General features: G+C 39.5%; 1 protein-coding gene across 3 annotated transcripts in view; it reads left to right on the top strand.

The window, feature by feature from the left end:
- LOC126249625 (1-acyl-sn-glycerol-3-phosphate acyltransferase alpha) overlaps positions 1–21270 on the top strand; it is a 716534-nt gene that overhangs the window by 652409 nt on the left and 42855 nt on the right. For all 3 annotated transcript variants that reach the window (XM_049951296.1, XM_049951298.1, XM_049951297.1), the window contains 2 exons: positions 9228–9441; positions 14554–14687. In XM_049951296.1, coding sequence (XP_049807253.1) covers positions 9228–9441; positions 14554–14687 — 348 coding nt within the window. The remainder of the gene's footprint in view (positions 1–9227; positions 9442–14553; positions 14688–21270) is intronic.

Raw genomic sequence — 21270 nt, 5'->3', positions numbered from 1 at the left:
TGTGTGATGTCCTTAGGTTAGTTAGGTTTAAGTAGTTCTAAGTTCTAGAGGACTGATGACCTCAGATGTTAAGTGCTCAGAGCCATTTGAACCATATTCTTATCAGTTTTAAAAATTTAAGATTGTAATGTGGTTTTTATTATAACTTAGAGCACATGCATTGGATTTACAAACTACGTATTACCTGTCTATTTTACAATTGCCGATGGCAGAACGCGGAACTAAACCTCGTTTACGTGCAGGTGTGACCGAAGGCGCCCGACAGTACTAAACAATACCCGAATGACCCAGGCCGCTCGGCGCTATACAGTCAAGTCATACTGATACTGTAATATATTACAACTGATGCGTATTCTTGGCGTCTGCTGAAATGTATAGTTACCGCGGAAATATATGTTATCGGAGAGTACGCTCAGATGAAAAAGTGTTAATAAATAATGTAGTTCAGTTCTGTCGATAAATACGTAAAAGCTTCGCTAATACAGTTAGAAAGAGCGATGGTGATAGAAGTGGCTACAGTACAAAACGGTTTGGCCCTTACATGGATTAAAGGTCTTGTGTACACTTATTATGCAACATCTAGCTAGACAGACCCTAATGCTTTACACGTTAACTATTAGATTATAAATCAGATTTGATTTTTCCACACTAGTCTGTAAAATTATGTGATAGCAAATCCAGTTCTGTGTTTGTTCGTCCGTATTTAGTTATTAGTTCGTGTACAGAAATCTCTATTTCATTTTCATTTCTTACGCTTTCCTATAGATCCACGTATTAATTCCAAACGTGTTTTTTTATATGCTACACATTCAAGTTATTAGATCGTAAAACGACAGTTTAATTTTAATTTTGAACGCATCTCTGTAAAAGTACGTATTAATTTCTAATGTATGACACGTTCCCTTCACTTTTTAGATCGTAACACAACTTTTTTATTTTCATTTTCAACAGTTTCCTGCAGAAGAACATATTAAAAGTGAATGTATAACAAAAATCCGTTGTCTCCTACACGCTATGCTGAATTTTTAGGCCATATAAGAAAAGTTATTTTCCTTGTGTTCGTTTCTGTTGTCTTTCGGCAGAAGAATATGTTAACATAATGCAGTTTTAAGTTTGTTTTATCGCTGCCCAACACCAAGTGCAGTTCAGGAACCATATTACATTTTGATTGAGCGCGACTAGACCGCTGACGCGTCCTTCAGAACAACGAATAGCAGAGAACGGATACAGCTCACAGCGCTCCCCTCCAAAACGGAAATTGCAAAGTGATCGGGTAATAGTTATTATTTAAAACGTGGTTTTTGGGAGGGGGGAGGGGGGGGGCAGGTGTAATACGGTGAGCCCATAGGCGCAAAATTTTTAAATCCACTGCACACCATTGGTCGGACACTAGCAGCAACCTGTCCTATGCGCAGGCTACCGTTAAACCACAACGCAAGCGGCTGCGATTGGCTTGGTGCCTTGACCCGGAATCATGGCGTCACTGTGTGTTCAGCGATGAGCCACTGTGCTGCACCTCTTTGGATGAAACCCGTCGGCGAGTATGGTGGCGAACTGGGATGAGGTCCCATTCTTCCAGTATTTTGGAGAAGTACAGTAGTATTACCCTGGCGTCATGGGGTGGAAAGCCATCGGGCATGACTTCAGTTCACGACTGGTAATGAATGAGGGAACTCTGACGGCACATTGGTACGGCACAGACATCCTGCGTCCTCATGTGTTACCTCACATGCAACAGTATCATGGTGCCAGTTTTCAACAAGACAATGCTCGGTCACTCTTGGCGCATGTTTCTATGAACTGTCTGCGTGATGCTGAGTCACATGGGCAGCAAGATCCCCAGATTAGGCCCCCGATGGAATACTTGTGAGACCAGCTCGGACATCAACTCGGTCCCAGTCCCAGTACCCAGGCTATCAAGGGCAAGCTGCAACAGTTGTGGACCACCTTACCACAGCAGAGGATACGGCGGCTTTACGACACCATTCACAGCCAAATCAGTGTATGCACTGGACCAGGCCAGAGGCCAGAGGAGACGCAGCGACGTACTGATAAGTACACTACTGTCCATTAAAATTGCTACACCACGAAGATGACGTGCGACGGACACTAAATTTAACCGACAGAAAGAAGATGCTGTGATATGCAAATGATTAGCTTTTCAGAGCATTCACACAAGGTTGGCGCCGGTGGCGACACCTACAACGTGCTGACATGAGGAAAGTTTCCAACCGATTTCTCATACACAAACAGCAGTTGCCCGGCGTTGCCTGGTGAAACGTTGTTGTGATGCCTCGTGTAAGGAGGAGAAATGCGTACCATCACGTTTCCGATTTTGATAAAGGTCGGGTTGTAGACTATCGCGATTGCGGTTTATCGTATCGCGACATTGCTGCTCGCGTTGGTCGAGATCCAATGACTGTTAGCAGAATATGGAATCGGTGGGTTCAGGAGGGTAATACGGAACGCTGTGCTGGATCCCAACGGCCTCGTAACACTAGCAGTCGAGATGGCAGCCATCTTATCTGCATGGCTGTAACGGATCGTGCAGCCACGTCTTGATCCCTGAGTCAACGGATGGGGACGTTTGCAAGACAACAACCATCTGCACGAACAGTTCGACGACGTTTGCACCAGCATGGACTATCAGCTCGGAGACCATAGCTGCGGTTACCCTTGACGCTGCATCACAGACAGGAGCGCCTGCTGTGGTGTAATCAGCGACGAACTTGGGTGCACGAATGGCAAAACGTCATTTTTTTTCGGATGAATCCAGGCTCTGTTTACAGCATCATGATGATCGCATCCGTGTTTGGCGACATCTTGGTGAACGCACATTGGAAGCGTGTATTCGTCATCGCCATACTGGCTGTCACCCGGCGTGATGGTATGGGGTGCCATTGGTTACACGTCTCGGTCACCTCTTGTTCGCATTGACAACACTTTGAACAGTGGACGTTACATTTCAGATGTGTTACGACCCGTGGCTCTACCCTTCATTCGATCCCTGTGAAACCCTACATTTCAGCAGGATAATGCACGACCACATGTTGCAGGTCCTGTACGAGCATTTCTGGATACAGAAAATGTTCGACTGCTGCCCTGGCCAGCACATTCTCCAGATCTCTCACCAATTGAAAACGTCTGGTCAATGCTGGCCGAGCAACTGGCTCGTCACAATACGCCAGTCACTACTCTTGATGAATTGTGGTATTGTGTTGAAGTTGCATGGGCAGCTGTATCTGTACACGCCATCCAATCTCTGTTTAACTCAATGCCCAGGCGTATCAAGGCCGTTATTACGGCCAGAGGTGGTTGTTCTGGGTACTGATTTCCCAGGATCTATGCACCCAAATTGCGTGAAAATGTAATCACGTGTCAGTTCTAGTATAATATCTTTGTCCAATGAAAACCCGTTTATCATCTGCATTTCGTCTTGGTGTTGCAATTTTAATTGGCCAGTAGTGTAGGTTCATACTTCCAAGGTCTCCATAAATTTAACGCGATTTTGTAATCACTGAATAACTTCACATGCCCTCTCTACCTGTGAAGTTTCATTCCGTTTCCTTCTCTTCTTCTGGGTGCTTCACCCTTCTTGTTAGGCAGTGTAGTTTATTAATGCACTCCGTCTTCAGGCCACAAGTAGCCCATCGGGACAATCCGACCGCCGTGTCATCCTCAGCTGAGGATGCGGATAGGAGGGGCGTGTGGTCAGCACACCGCTCTCCCGGTCGTTATGATGGTTTTCTTTGAACGAAGCCGCTACTATTCGGTCGAGTAGCTCCTTAGTAGGCATCACGAGGCTGAGTGCGCCCCGAAAAATGGCAACAGCGCATGGCGGCTCGGATGGTCACCAATGCAAGTGCCGGCCACGCCCGACAGCGCGTAACTTCGGTGATTTGACGGGAACCGGTTTATCCACTGCGGCTAGGCCGTTGCCGTAGTTTATTAATACTGGATTTTTTTTAAAAATCACGATACATATTTCATTTTATTCAGTTAAAACATCGCCAATGGTAGGGTTCCCTCTTCCATTTCTTGCTTACATTGGCGTAGTGATGTCAGCATGCACATTTTACCAGAATTTTTCCCTTTGGCGCTGGTGCTGTGCATAAATGACGAACAACGATGCAAAACAAGATTGACAACGAAGTCTAATAGTAAGGCAATATTTTTCAGGCGTCCGCTATCACAGAGCACGAACAGCCACAGGGTGGAAGGGAAGGAGAGGAAGGAGTATTTCCCCGACTTCCCCCTCACTCCTCAGAGACGGTCTTCTTAGGTTGCCTGCTCTATTACGGCTGCTACTGCTGTTTCTACCGACACATCTAAATTGTTCTTTAACAAATGTACCATACTCTGTGTAGCACTGAGCATTTTCAGGCGTACGCAACACCTCACGAATGCGACAGATGCACCAGTGTTTTGAACACAAACAGGAACCCTACATTTCCGTATGTCGTTCTTCACACGCTTACTTGCATTGTTCTTCTATACATTAGAACCATTTTCTCTCTTTATCATGATAGAATTTCTTCTTCTTTAATTGTTTCCATCTTGGGCATCAGCATATACAGTACAAATGGTAACAAAACAAATAGATATTAAGATAAATGATCGCGCAAATGTAAAGCAACTAAAATCGCTTAACAGTGGAAAAGCATCTGGATCGGATGAGATACCTGTGAGATTCTACAGAGATTATGCAAAATGACTTGCTCCCCTTCTAGTTTATCGTAGATCGCTGGAACAGCGAAGGGGACCTAGCGACTGGAAACAAGCGCAGGTTATTCCCGTTCTCAATAAGGGTCGTATTATAGGCCTATATCGCTTACGGCAATCTGTAATAGAGTTATGGAACATGTGTCATGCTCACCTATTATGACATTTCCGGAGAACGAAAATCTCCTCTGTAAAAATCAACATTGATTCCGAAAACAGAAAACTTGCGAACTCAGCTAGCTCGTTCTGTTGATCCATGAGATTCAAAGCGCCATAGACACCGCACACTAGTTAATGCCGTGTTCCTTCGGTTCAGGAATGCACTTCGTACAATTCCGCACTGTCGTGTAGTGAACAGAATACGAGCTTACCGACTGCTGAAACAGATTCTTGACTTAATTCAGGTCTTCCTTGTAGACAGAACTCAACACGTCGCTCTTAACGTAAAAAAATCGACCGATGTAAAGGTAATTGCAGGAGTACCCGAAGAAAGTATAATAGAGCCGTTACGGTTTACAATGTATATAGACGATCTAGTGGTTATGTCGGAAGTTCCACGACGCCGTTCGCAAAAGTACGAGGAAAATCAGATGCCAGACTGAGACTCATTAGGAGAACCCTCAGAAAGTATCACTCATTCATGAAAGAAGTGACTTACAAAGGCCGGTCGGAGTGGCCGTGCGGTTCTAGGCGCTACAGTCTGGAGCCGAGCGACCGCTACGGTCGCAGGTTCGAATCCTGCCTCGGGCATGGATTTGTGTGATGTCCTTAGGTTAGTTAGTTTTAATTAGTTCTAAGTTCTAGGCGACTGATAACCTCATAAGTTAAGTCGCATAGTGCTCAGAGCCATTTGAACCATTTTTTGACTTACAAAACACTTTTTCGACCGCTTCTTGAGTACTGCTCATCAGTCTGGGACCCTTATTGAATTAGATTAGTAGAAGAGGGAGGCAAGATCTAATGAAGAGCGGCACGTTTCGTCACAGGTTCGTTTAGTCGGCGCGAGAGCCCTACAGAGATGCTCAACGGACTCCAGTGGCATAGGCTGTAAGAGAGGCGTTGTGCATAACTGATAGATTCACGATTGAATGTCCAACTAAATGCTAAATATCTCCGACTATAGTAATTTTATTTCACTACTGATCCATTCATTGATCGCATAAGCCCACAAAGGACCCTGGGCTTGTCGACCACCTATCTCCTTCAATCATCCCACGACTTCGCTATCATCTCAGATCCACTCTGCATCATCCAACCATCCCACTCTTGATCTCCACACTGCGCGGCTACCCTCTGGCTTTGCAGACTGCATCTTCTTTGGTACTTACTGTTCTCCCATTCTCTGTACACTTCCCAGCCACTGTAACTTTCGTACCTTCACAACTGTGGTGCCTGGTTGATTCCAATAGAGTTCATAGTGTTCTGCATTGGTCCTAATTCTCCAACCACCATTATTACACCTAAACTCCGTTCGAAGAGGCTATCAAAGACCCAACGGTACCGACCGAATGCTGTGTCATCTCAGCCGATAGGCGTCACTGGAAGCGGATATGGAGGGACGTGTCGTCATGAGCACATCGCTCTTTCGGCTGTTATCAGCTTTCGTGAACGGAGCGGCTACTTCTCAATCAAGTAAGTCTTCAAACAGCCTCACAAGGGTTGAGTGCTGACCGCTTCCCATCAGTGCTCGGCTGACGCGGATGGTCACCCATCCAAGTGCTAGCCAAGCCCATCACTACTTAACTTCGGTGATCTGATGGGAGCCAATGTTACCATTGCGGCAAGGCCGTTTGCGCCATTATCTTTCAAAGTAAATTGCATTCCCATGCAGCCAAGGCATTTCTAGCTTTTCGTGTTACTGTCCGCATTTCGGTTCCGTACATCGCAGGTTTTATAACAGTTTTGTAAACTGTCATCTTCAGCTGTCTTGAGATGTTGGAGGATCGCAACATGTTAAGGAAGCTGTAATAGCACTTGGTTTCTATTGCTATTCTTGCCTTTATCTCAGGTGGTAACATATTATCTTCTGTAACCATACCTCACAAATACTTAAACTGGTGTACTCTTTCAAACATTTCAATCAGTTCAACGCCTCTCCATCTTGTTTTGTTTCTGGTGTTGATAATATATTTAGTTTTTATCTTACTTATGACCAAGCCAAATGCAGACACTTCGAGTTATGAAACTACGTAGTTTCTCAGTAGACATTCCCTATTTCTCCTAAGCATGGCTGTCATCAAAAAACGCTATGTTCTGAGGCGTCCTGTTGAATATACATTGAAGAACCAAAGAAACTGGTACACCTGCCGAATATCGTGTAGAGCCCCCGTGAGCACGCAGAAGTGCCGCAACACGACATGGCATGAACTCGACTAATGTCTGAAGTAGTGCTGGAGGGAATTGACACCATGAATACTGTAAGGCTGTCCATAAATCTGTAAGAGTACGAGGGAGTGGAGATCTCTTCTGAATGGCACATTCCAAGGCATCCTAGATATGCTCAATAACGTTCATATCTGGGGAGTTTGGTCGCCAGCCGACGCGTTTAAACTCAGAAGAGTGTTCCCGGAGCCACAATGTAGTAGCTCTGGACGTGCGCGGTGTCCCATTGTCCTGCTGGAATTGTCCACATCCATCGCAATGCACAATGGACATGAATGCATGCAGGTGATCAGACAGGATGCTTACGTAATTGTCACCTGTCAGAGTCATATCTAGTCTATCAGGGGTCCCATTTCACTCCAACTGCACACGTGCCACACCATTAAGGAGCCTCCATCAGCTCGAACAGTCCCCTGCTGAAAAGCAGGGTCCTTGGATTCATGAGGTTGTCTCCATACCCATACACGTCAATATCAGCTCAATTCAATTTGAAATGAGACTCGTCTGACCAGTCAACATCTTTCCAGTCATTGACAGTCCAACGTCAGTGTTGTATCGCGCAGTCATGAAGGGTACCTGAGAGGGCCTTCGGCTCCGAAAGCCCATATCAATGATGTTTCGTTGAATGGTTCACACACTAACACTTGTTCGTATTTTTCACTTCCCTCACTTTTCTGAACCAGTTCATTCATTTTCTCTAACAGCTCTATCCCACCAGATTTGAAAATTTCACTTCTTATCGTATGTTTCCCCACAACTCTGTAGTTCTTCATCTCCTTAACAGCTATAATCATTCCTTCTACTGTTGGTTCCTCTTCATCACCTTTGCTATCAGTTTGTCTGCTTGTTCCACCTATTTCTCTTCTGCAAATTCCTGGATTTCCCCAGATTTTAATGACGTTCTTTAAAATATTATCCCCCTCTGTCTTTCATTCTTTATTCCTGCATATCATAGTCCGATGCTGCCATCCTTGTTGTATCTTTGAGGACTTGAAAGGATCACCCAACCAGTTCCAAATAATAGTTTCTTGGAACCCTTTACCTAGGCTTCGACAAGTTTAAAATTGTCTTCTTCAGAAGGTATAGTGAACCTTGTTACATCACATGCTGATACATTACATTGTGTCCATTATACCTTCTGAAGAAGACAATTTTAAAACTGTCAAAACCTAGGTCAAGCGTTCCAATAATCCTTTATCTGCAACTGGTTGGCCAATTCTTTCAACCTCTCCAAATTTACTGTCATACAGTTGCTGAATTTACAGCCTTGTTTTATCTCTTTTATTCCCTTAAACTTGTTCTAACATACTTTTCTCTTCTACACTCCTTGATGTTGTTCAGTATATTTTTCTCAAATCCTGTCTCTTTCCTTTCTGTTTTATGGGATGGACACTGACAATGTCTGTCGAAGCTACACTGCAGCATCAAAGCTACACTGCAGCATATCAGTAAAGCTGATAGCAGACTTTTTTTCATTATTTCTACAACTATCTAACAGTAAGGTCACTTACCTCAGTGTAGATTCTGTGACTTTGCTGACATAACGACATTTCTCACGGGCCACACCGGTTGCCATTGCCAGAGAGATGTGCACTGCACCATTAACACACAGACTGCGCTGACTGAGATAATTCCAGGAAAAAAACAATTGTGACTGAAATCATAGTTTTATGAAAAGTAACATGATAATCAGTATAATTATGAAAAAATTAATTTGTTTATGCAATTTTTTTATGGAATGTGTTCTGTGCAATAACATCTTTGCAGAACTATATAGTCATTTACAACACATGTGTATGACTTGAATGGCAAATTTTCTCAAGAAGCCTGTGCTTTTTTATATCCTTCAGTTTTGTCAACATTATAAAAGGAATTTGCACTCACATGCAATTGGAAAGTGTGAAAAATTTCTAGTTAAACTCTACTAGAAACCATCCTGAAAGTGGCTTCATGTAACAGAACTTTATTTCCTTTGTTTAATCACATTTATAATTAATTAATCTATTTGTAGTTTTATAGTGAAGTAACTTCAGATTAAAATATTTTGAGTGTTAACTACCAAAAACTATAGTGAAAAGCCTATACATATAGAAACTCTGAAAAATTGTTTTTCTCATTTTCAGGTGACATCATGGAGACTTTCACGGAAGAAGGAATCCAGTGGCCTGTTGTAACAGTCCTTTTAAGTTTACCTTTATTGTGGATCAGTGTACGTGGAGACTTTGGAACACTGAAGTTCTATCTGCGATACTTTGCATACATATTTTGTGTTTCTGTGGCGGGATTAATATGCATTCCATTATTTTTGCTGCGCCCTTGGAATGTTGACAATTTAACGTAAGTACTAGTAGGTCTGTAGAAATCTGGTTTCTATTCTATAGCTTAGTATGGCTATATACTTCACCATTATCAGCAGCACCACTAAAACCAATCTGACCATTTATCCAGAATCACATCACATCAACAGTTATTGTAGATAACAGTATTCTTCCTTTCACTATTTCTTCCTTTATTAGTGCTATAATTTTGAACTGTCATGACCAAGATACTATGATAGAAAGAACTTAACCATTAGTATCAGCAGAGATGCATATACCATTCTTTATTATGTCATCACATCTCATTTATGACAGGTTACTGTTCTATGCAAGTACAATGTTCCTTGAGTTTTCATTATTTTTAGTTCACCAAATCTGGTCTAATCCAGATTACATCAGCCTAACTACATATTCACATCTCTTCTCTTATGCACAACAGAACTTATATTACTTTCTTCTGTTTCCATATTCAAAGGATTATACCCATTGCAAATCCCATAAAATTCTCATCCTTTCCCAAAATTACAGGTTTGATTCACTCTGAAGTTTCTTAAATTCACCCCTTCCATAACCACAGGCAGTGAATTTATTACAGATAGACAACTATGTACCAAACATGCTGTCACTATTAGGAGAGGAGAAGAGGTGAAAAGGAAATGTGGACTGTGGAAGCTGCACACCAATTCAGCTTATGTATTTCATTTGGGACAAAACCTATAAAGAAACTTCTAAAGAAACAGGAAATACTGCATAATAGGTGTAAAACAAACCACAGGATCCAATATAGAGAGATGCTAAATAAAACACATTTGGGTGTAAAGAGAGCAATGCGTGAAGCCTTCAATGATTACCATGGCAGAATGTTGTCAAATGCTGTTTCACAAAGCCCAAAGAAATTCTGGTCATATGTAGAGGTTGTTAGTGGCACCAAAGTTAGTGTCCAGTCACTCATAGATGAGACAGGAACTGAAAATTTAGAGTAGCAAAGCAGAAGCAGAATACTTAACTCCATTTTCAAATATTCCTTTAGAAAGGAAAACCCAGGAGAATTGCCTGAGCTGAGCATTAACCATGTACCACTGAAAAGTTGAGTGAAATAAGTGTTAGTGTCAGTTTGGAAACAGCTGAAATCATTAAAACTGAACATATCTCCAGGGCCTGATGGAAACACTACAAACTTCTATGCTGAATTTGTGGCTCAGTTAGCTCCCTTGTTAACTGTAATCTATCATCAATTTCTAAACTAAAAAAAAACGTGCCCTGTAGTTGGGAGAAAGTGCAGGTCATGCCCATTTACAAAAAGAGTAGTAGAAGAATCCACAAAACTACTGTCCAGCATCCTAGACATTGATTTGTTGTAGAATCTTAGAACATATTCTGAGCTCAAACATAATGACCTTCTCCTAGCTAAACAGCAAGGATTCTGCAAAAATCAACCATGTGTCACCCAACTCACAGTTTTCTTACATGACATACTGAAAGCTTTGGATCAAGGCAGTCAAGTAGATGTAGTATTTCTTGCTTTCTGAAAAGCATATGACTCAGTACCATATCTAAGCTCATTATTAAAAATATGATCATATGGGGTATCAAGCAAAATTTATGACTGGAGTGAGAAAGGACACAGCAAGTTATTTTGTTTGGAGAGTCACCAACAGATGTAGAAGTAACTTTGAGTGTGGCCCAGGGAAGTGTGTTGGGTCTCTTGTTCATGTTGTACATTAGTGACCTTGCAGGCTGTATTAATAGCAACCTCAGACTTTTTGCAGATTATACAGTTACCTATAATGAAGTACTGTCTGAAAGAAGCTGCATAAATATTGAGTCAGTTCTTGATAAGATTTCAAAGTGGTGCAACTTGTTTTAAATGTTCAGAAATGTAAAACTGTGCACTTCACAAAACGTAAAATACATCCTCTGACCATAATACCAGTGAGCCACACTTGGAATTGTTTAACTCATACAAATATCTGAGTGTAACACTTTGTAGGAATGTGAAATGGAGTGAACATGTAGACTCAGTTGTGGGTAAGGCAGGTGGTAGAGTTCAGTTTATTGGTAGAATACTGGGTACATGCAGTCAGTCTACAAAGGAGACAGCATACCAACCACTTGTGCAACCCATCCTAGAATATTGCTCAAATGTGCGGGACCCATACAAAATAGGACTAACAGGGGATACTGAATGTATACAGAGAAGGGCAGCATGAATGTTCACAGGTTTGTTTGATCTGTGGGAGAGTGCTTGAATTCATCTAAGCCATCTCACCATAATCAACACGTTATGACTAGGTAGCATACAGTGGTATTGTCAGAGCATATTCCTAGAATGGTGGGAAGAGTGTTTGCTGGTGAAATACTAAACACTCACAGATATCTCAGGAAAACTTCTTACTTCAGGTATCTTGGGCTGGCTCTGTGTCTTATCAATCAGTCTGTGAACTCAAACACTTGCAGGAAAGCCCACAATGGTGATCAAAATGCATTGTTGTAAAATATCACAGGCTGAAGGAGTAATTTATATCTGATTAATTTTACACATATTCTTGGGTGTCTTTTGGCAAACTGTGATAGCATCAAAATGTTTATTTTACCATTCAAGAATACTTTTTAGTATCTGAAAATGGTGCTTTGGGTAACTGGGCTGTTATCACGCATAAGAGTTGGGTTGTGATTTATGGAGAACAATCCTTTAATTAATATATATTTAGTTTTATTTGTAGCTATCACCAATTTGATGCTTCTAAAGTCAATGTATATCTATAAGAGCATATATTTGGCATTTTCTTTCAACTCCCATCTGCATCCCCAGACACCACTTAGATGTCTTCAACCTAAGTCTTGACTCCATTCATGTTATTAGCTTCACCAAACAGTTCCAGTACCAATTTAGTCTTCAGATCCCAGAACATACACCCACATATTGAGCTTTAAGGGCAACCCTGTGTCATCTACGGTATATCAATACCTTGTGATGTCTACCACGCCTTTGTCCATAAGGCCCAAACAGTAATCCTTGACATGCTAAAGGAACAATTGTGTACCAGACCAATGTTTATAAGAGGAGTAATCATAGAATTTTATCACTTTGAAGACTCAAGCTGTGAAAGTGAAAATTTTGTGTTCGTCTTTTTCTACGTGTTCACTTTTCAATGCAACACATTTTTCTCAACAGTGAATGATTTGGTGGAGACCTTGGTTGTAGAAGTCTGCATTTAGGCTGCTCAGGAAATGTTCCACGTTGAAAATCACCTCATTGCATTCTGAAAATGGTCTCTTCATCGAAGGAAAGCCACTGAGTGCCATGTCAGGATAATATGGGGTGACACAAAACTTGATAGCCCAAAGATGCAGCTTGTGTGACTGTGTCTTGCGCAGAATAAGCTCAGGCATTTTTATGGAGTACAAACACCTTCTCAGACAGCTTTCTGCTCCACGTCATTTTGACAGCCTCCTGTAACATTTTCAGGGGATTTTAGTTGTATACTCCTGTGATAATTTGCTCCTTATTAGCATAATCTGTTAGCACCACACCATGGCAGTCGCGAAAACACCTAGCATCACCTTGCTCGATGATGGTTGACTCTTTGCCCTTTGCAGCAGTGGTGAATCCACATGTTTCCGCTACTTGCTTTGCTCCTTTGTCTCAGTATCATAGCAATACACACAGCTCTCATCCAGTGTGATTAGGTGGCTAAAAAAGTTGTCTAGATTGGACTGAGACACCTACAGTATTTCTACTGCTGCCTTGGTTTGGACGGCTTCTTGAATGGGTGTGAGCAGTCACAGAACCCAGTGAGCAGCAACCTCTGTCATGTTCAAAATGTTGGGCCAGATGTTGAAAACTGATCTATGACTGATTTTTGCTTTTGTCAGTGTCACCTCAGATGTGATCAGAGCGTCAGCTTCTCTTGTGATTTACCATCCTTTAAAGAGAGATAGCCTAACACTTTGGTTTTTGTCATTCAGATTTCTTTGACCATGCAGGGAAAGCCTCTGCCACCCAGTCACTGTGTCAGACAATGATACTTTGTTGCTGTACACTTCCATCAATTATTATGGATTGTTCCTAAGTTGTTTTCCTTCAAATGCAGAAAACGAAGTCCACTCTATTATTGGTCTGTGACATACTGTTTTGGCTCCTCTAGTGACATACTGTGGTAGTGCAACACAAGGATTTCAACATGTACCAGGACTGCAGACATGCACCAGCATACAAACAAAAAATCAAGTGTAATTTTTTGAGGCTACAAGTAAAACCTTATGACTAATCTTCAGATTGGTGTCTGCACCAACCCTTCTTTATTGACAAGTGACATCCATTTCTTAGATAATATCCTGGAGCATTGTTCCCTGTTTGCTTCCCATTCTGCTATGCAAAAATATCAACTTAACATTTCTGTTGGACCCTGTTATTTGGTATATGGCACAACCATACATTGTTGCAGATATAGTGATATAGTGTCTAATTTGGATGAATCATGTCACAATACTGCATGTATATGCAAGTGATTACTTACTTGCAGTTGGGGGGCAAACACTTGTACCAAAAATGGTTCTTTGTTGCAGAGTTTTATGACTTAGGTGACAAGTTAAAGATGGTAATTACCACTGTGGCACTCTGCTGCACAAGTATTGTAGTCTCACATTGAGGAAGTTTCCTGTTACTTGCATTCAGTTTGTGGATGAGCATCAAGGATTTACTTGTTGATAGTATGGAGCAAATGTCCCCCACCTCTCCCACCCCCCTTCAAACAATCACACCACCTCCCCCTCCTCATTTCCAAAACTTGCTGTATTATTACATCCTGAGAAGTAAGTTTGAACAAACTCCCCTGCTTCATTTGTTTTGTGGTACAAAATGACCAGTTGAAATGGAACATAGAGAATATTTTCTCATCTTTAAGTGTGCTGTACCATCTATGTGATAGAGTTTTAGGAAATAACGACAAGTAATCCCTAATCATATATGTCTCTGTAGTAATTAATTTTCAGTATAAGATACAAAAATATTGTAATTTATAACCTGAATTGTACAAGCAACTGAAAGAAAAAGTAATCTTTAACTGAGTGCAGTGTAATGAATAATTAGTACAAAAAATAAGTCTAAATCTATTTTTCTTTCTTACAGTGATGTATCTAAAGTACTGAAGTATATCTCAAAACTTATTGGTATCACCTGGGAGATGCGTGACTGTCATCATTTGAAGGAGAACAAAGTGGGTGTAATTGTCTCCAATCATCAAACAATACTTGACATTTTGGGTGAGCATTGTTTGTATTTTTTGACTGATACAGAATATCTTTATGTAGGCCTTCTAACAAACTTAATCACCACATTGCTTCATTTATTCATGTCATTAAAGCAAAACAAAAAACTGAAAGATCTATACCCCATGTTAACATTATCTCTATTTTCTATGTTACTGACTCAAACAAATGTTAAATCACCAAAATTTACCCCAGATTTACACTCTGAGACAAAAAGTGACACATGGTGAAGGCATTATCAGAATGGGACAGAGGTTGGTAGATACGATTTACATGTACAAACAAACAAATTATTACAATTTCAGAAAAACTGCATGACTTATAAAGAGAAAGAGCTTCACAAATTGAGCAAGTCAATAATGTTTTGCACCACCTCTGGCCCTTATGCAAGCAGTTTAGGCTACAGAAGAAGATTGTTAGAATAATAAACCATGCTAAGTACACAGACTCCTGTAAACCAATATTTAAAAATCTCAGTATACTGCCTCTTCCTTGCTTACATATGTATGAAATATTAAATTTCACAAAATGAAGTATTTTAAAAGATGGAAATATCTTCAAGTATAACTGTGATACTAGGCAGAAGCATTACTTGCATGTCGACACAGTAAGTACAAACATTTGTAAGAGAGGAGTGTATCATACTGGCATAATGCTGTACAATCAAATCCCACCCTATTTGAAACAGATGCAAAATTTACAAAAGTTTAAAGTGAAGTACCTGCATGACCACTGCTTCTATTCCGTTTCCAAGTTTTTAGAGTACCAGAAAAGTGTAGTGTAACTGCTCAAATATTCTTAATAAGTCTATCATTTTATTTCATTATATTAAATTTGTCAACAATATTCAACATGTCTTGAATAATTTTTAATTATTTATTCTTTCAAAATAACAATGTGTATGATGTTGTATATACTGTACCAACCTGACTTGTCATACATCGTTTGTGCAAAATATGTACCTAAACATGATTAAGAGGACCAATAAAGAAATACAAATACAAGTTATTTGACTTGGCATTGGTTGATAGAATTGCTGGATGTGCTCCTGAGGGATATTGTATTGTATTGTATTTTTATTGATCCAGGCAATCATAGTATTGTACAGCTGTACATATGATATTGGATAGGTCAAGAGAGCTATTTACAAGTAATTTTTACAGATTGATTTTTACATCATTTTGTAGCAAGGAAATTATCTATCTTAAACAAAACAGTTAATACAAATTTTTACAAATTGATTTTTACATTATTTTGTAGCAAGGAAATTATCTATCTTAAACAAAACAGTTAATACAAATCATAGAATTGTAAGGTTGTACATACGATATTGGACATGTCAAGGGAACATATTTACAAGTAATATTTAATAAATTGATTTTACATTATTTTGCAATGAGGAAGTTAGCTATCTTTAACAAAACAGTAAATACAAATGTTGTATGGTAAAATACAAACAGCCAATACAAATGTAATAGTAAAGTAGTCCAGTGTATTTCATAGACATGCACAGTATATAATAATCCTGTATATTTCATAGACATGCACAGTATATAATTTTCAGACCTAATTGAACATTTCTCATATTGTTTACATTTTAACCCCTTTCAAAAAAACGATCAACTGCATAAAAACTATGGTCCAAGAGATATTATTTTAACTTATGTGAGAAGGCTCTTGGGTTCTTTGTTGCTTTGATTTCATTGGGTAAATTATTATACATTTGTATCCCAACATTTAAAACACTTTTTTGGTAGCAGATAGTTCTGGACTGAATCATATGTAGGTCAGATTGCTGCCTTGTTGCACAGTTATCAATATCTCCATTGAATTTTAGTATGCAGTCATTATTTGACAGGTATGACTTGACAAATGAGACGATATTATAAATGTAAGGGAGGGCAGTGTCATAATGCCATTTGTTTTGAAATGTTGTCTGCATGATTCGTTATGTCTTAGATTACATATTATGCATATTGCCTGTTTTTGCATTTTGAAAATATATCTACCTCCAGGTGAGTTCCCCCAAAATATGATTCCATACTGTAATGTAGCATAATACTGTAATGTAAGCATAATATACATGTATGAGAACAGATTTTGTGATTGATTTTTTGAGTATCCTTAAAATGTAACACACAGTTGAGAGCTTTTTTGAGATATAATTTGTGTGAGTCTCCCACTTAAGATTTCCTTCAAGCCATATGCCAAGAAACTTGACAGAGTCCACACACATAAGCTCTTGGTTATTTAGAATCACATCAGGCATTTCTTGTTTTTGGGATGAGATTCTGAAGTTGATGTACGTTGTTTTCTGTATGTTTATAATCAGTTTGTTCTCATTGAACCATTTGCTGACTGACGACATAAGCGGTTTAATTTTTAGGTTGTGGTCCTCTGTACCAGTACCCGTTATTAGTATACTTGTGTAATCGGCAAATAGTGTGGTATGTCCTGTAGCAAGCTTCGTGCTTATATCATCAATGTATAGCAGAAACAGTATGGGTCCCAGGATTGAGCCTTGTGGCACACCATATCTAATGGGCATTGTGTCAGAGGAGTGGACAGTAGATTGATGGGTGGTTGCATTCTTTTTTTCAAAATTAATTTCAACTTTTTGAAATCTGTTTGACAGGTAAGATTCTAACCATTTGTTTGCAATTCCTCTTATACCTTTATTTGCTAACTTCTTAAGGAGTATGGTATGATCAATTACATCAAAGGCTTTGGATAAATCTAAAAAGATACCAGTAGTGATTTCCCTATTATCCAGTGCTTTTAAGGTTTTGTTGAGATACTCATAAATAGCTGTGGTATTTGTCTTTTGCTTTCTAAAACCATGCTGGTGTTTTGTCAATAAGGATAGTTTATTAGTAAAGTCTTCCAATCTGGTGTAAAATAATTTTTCAAATATTTTTGAGAATGAGCTGAGTTGTGCTATGGGCCTGTAATTGGCTACATCATTTTTAGAGCCCTTTTTGTGAAGTGGGGTAATTTTAGAAGTCTTTAGTAGGTCAGGGAAAACTCCATTTGTAAAGGATGCATTTATTGTGTGGGTTAGGGGTTCTACAATGGATTCTCCACATTTCTTTACAATTAAATCAGGAATGTTGTCACTACCACTGGAGTACTTATTCTTTAGTCCTTTTATAGCTGTAAGTACTTCAGTATTGGAGACTTTGTGAAGAAACATTGATGCCTGTGCTGGTATGGTTTCTATTAGTGTTTGGTGTTGAGTATTTGGTCTGTAGCAGTTGTTCTTTATCAGGTTTTCTGCTATTTTGCTAAAATAGTCATTAAAACCATTTACTATTTTATGGGGATCTGATGTGACTTCATCATTTAGGTTTAGTTTTAATGTTTTGTTTATAACCTGCTGCTTATTGTTTGTTTCATTTTTTACAACTGTCCACAAGCCTTTCATTTTATTGTTAGATTCCTTTATAAATTTATCATTGTATAATTTTTTTGCTTGTTGGATAACTTTTCTGTAGATTGCAAAATAGGTCTTACAATATGACCTAAACTGATCATCGGCATCATGGTGTTTCATGTGATTTTTTAAGTCACGCTTTTTTTGGCTGGAAATCCTTATCCCTTTTGTTACCCATGAGTTTGTGTGTTTGTCTCCGATTTTCCTGGATTTCAGTGGAAATGCAGTATTGAAGTGGTGGAGAAATGTTTCATGGAAGGAATTAAATATGTAGTTTACATCATTTTCTTTATAGACCTCTGCCCAGTTTTCAGCCATTAACAGATAGTTAAAAAGCCGTATATTATCATCATTAAATTGCCTTTGCATTTTGGTTATTGTGGGATATTGTCCTATCTAATTTAAATTCGCTGTTAGTATTTGGGATTCATGGTCACTGTAACCTGTGCTGATGACTTTGATTGAGTGGTATAGTTTGTCTGGATTTATGAAAATCTGATCTAGAGCTGTTTTTGAATTTTTTGTGATCCTAGTTGGTGTGTTTACAGTTGGGGATAGGTTGAATGAATTTGTAATATTCAACTATTCATCTTTGTTTTTTCCAGGTGTGAGGAAGTCAATATTAAAGTCTCCACTTATTAATAGATTTTTGTTTAGTGAGTGAATTTTTGTGAGTAGTGCTTCAAGGGAGTGTTTGAAGGTTTGGATGTTCCCATCAGGGGCTCTATATGCATTCAGTATCAATAGGTGATAGTCTGTTAAGATAATTAAGGAGAATTCAAAGTCTGTTTCTATTTGCATATTATTGTACTTTGTGAGGCTTTTCTATCTTAAATATTTTTTGACATAGATTGCTGTACCACCTTCCTTACTTTTGTTCCGACAAGAATAACCAGCTAGAGTAAATTCGCCAAGTGGCGTTTTTTTAATTTTGTCTTCTGTTAACCAGTGTTCAGTAATACAGAGAACATCTAAGTGTGGCTTTGTTTTTAGGAAGAGATCTATTTCTAGTAACTTATTAAACATTGAGTGCACATTATGGTGTAATATTTTAAAGGATAATAGTGACTGTTTCCCAATGGAATGATTTTTGACACCACTCACCGGGTTTTCTTCTAGTTTTGGTTCATGAAGATTTTGCTCTGCACCTGTTTTCCTTTGGTTTGATGCTAGCAGAGAGCTACTGGTGTTCTTGCCCATAAAAAATCCTGGCTGTAGGCTGGAGGTCTGCGTTTTCGTGTTGAAGATCTTGTCACAGTTTCCAGTGGTACTGATTTGGAGTGTGGCTGCACATTTTTTGCTGTTTCCACTTGGATGTCGTGGGCTGACTGATTTGTGGCGCTTGATGAGATATTTGCATAGGATGTTGGTGGTGACTTAGTGCTGACTGTGGATAGCTTCTTCTTTTCTAAAACTGTTTCTGGTGTTTTCCTTGATGACCCTGACTGCATATTCACTTTTGTTGTTGTTACTGATGGCTCTTCAGCTCCTAGTGTTGCTGTTGGTTCAGCTGCAGTATTGCTCATTCTTCTGAGATTGTCCACCAAATTAGCTTCATTTGACCACAAATATGTTTGATGTCCTGGTGTAACACGTTTTATGGCACTTCTTGTTACCAGTGGGCTTTTGATGGCATTCAGCAGATTAACACACAGTTTCTTTTTCCCATTTTTATGTAAGTGAAACCCATGCCTGGTGAAGTCTTTCCGTTGGAGGAAGCTATTTACATCTAAAACTCTGATGTGTTCACTGTAAGATGCCTTCTGCATCAAGTAACTGTTCATTTGGTAGATTTTGCAGTTTTCATTTTGCATGTCATATCTATACGGTATTGTACATAGAATTAGTTGTGTGTGCCTAGTTTTTGCGATCTTTTCATCTAGTGATGTTATAAAACCACGTTTTGATCCATTAATATCGTTTGCACCAGCTAAGACGACAACATAATAATTTTGCCCTAGACTAGACGTTTTGTTTTGTATATTGCATATTGTTTCTTTGAATATAGCATTTGCCTTTATCGAAGATGTAAATTTGTAGCTGGTTGTTGAAATTTCGTTCAGTACTTTTGCACAGTTCCTACCGTGACTATCTGAAAGTAACAGCACCTGTTTTTTGTTATTTGTAAGGTGACTCATGTTCGTGTTTGTTTTCAACTTACTGCAGTAATTTTTCTTAACCATTTTTAAATTACACGAGAAGTGTTCAGAAGCACTTTGTAGGTTACCTGTATTTACTGTTTCACATTTTTCATGTTCACTCTTCTTCAATGGAGCGTCATTTCTTTTGTTAATACAAATATTTAAAACAACATCACTGTACAAATTTCGAACTTTTTCCTTATGTGGCGGTTCAGAAAGGTTTTTGATCATGCTTTCCAGTAGCAGACCATGTTGTCTTGTGGCTTGAAGTTCTTTCTGTAGTGTTTCTAATACATTGGTTTCGCGATTTTCACGATACATTCCAGTCGCATCTAGATAACCGTTGCACTTTGTTCCACAAGCACACGATATGTTTTCGAGATTTACTTTCGCAAAGCAGTGTGGATGATACCACATATGCATCACTGGGCAAGTTCTAATACCGCTTTTTACTATTTTATCACACGATATGCACTTTGTAGACGCTAAATACTCATAGTTTACCGAGCGATTTATTACTACATCAACGCGCGCCGCCATCTTCTATTGTCAAATTCTGCACAGTTGACATGTTAGATGATCAGAATCCTGAGAGTCTGGAGGGCTCTGCCCATAATGGTCTGAACATTCTCAATTCAGGAGAAACCCAGCGACTTTTCTGGCCAAAGTAGTGCTTTGCAAGCATGAAGATAAGCAGAAGAAATTTTCGCTATGTGTGGGTGGGCATTAAATTGTTGAAATGTAAGCCCAGTATTGTTTGCCATGAAGGACAACAAAATGTAGCTTAGAACATCACCAATGTACTACTGTTCTGTAAGGGTTCCACAGATGACAACCAAAGGGGTCTTGTTATGAAAAGAGATGACACCCCAGACCATCACTCCTGTTTGTCTGGTCATATGACAGGTGGCAGCCAAGTTGGTATTGCACCACTGTCCAGGTCATCTCCAGACACGTCTTTGGCCTGTAATCTCATTTACTGAAGTAGAATTGTCTTCAATGA

This window comes from Schistocerca nitens, chromosome 3 (assembly GCF_023898315.1).
Source record: "Schistocerca nitens isolate TAMUIC-IGC-003100 chromosome 3, iqSchNite1.1, whole genome shotgun sequence".
NCBI classification, from domain to species: Eukaryota; Metazoa; Arthropoda; class Insecta; order Orthoptera; family Acrididae; genus Schistocerca; species Schistocerca nitens.
Note: the sequence above shows the minus strand (reverse complement) of the source record. Positions and strands in the feature narration are given on the sequence as shown.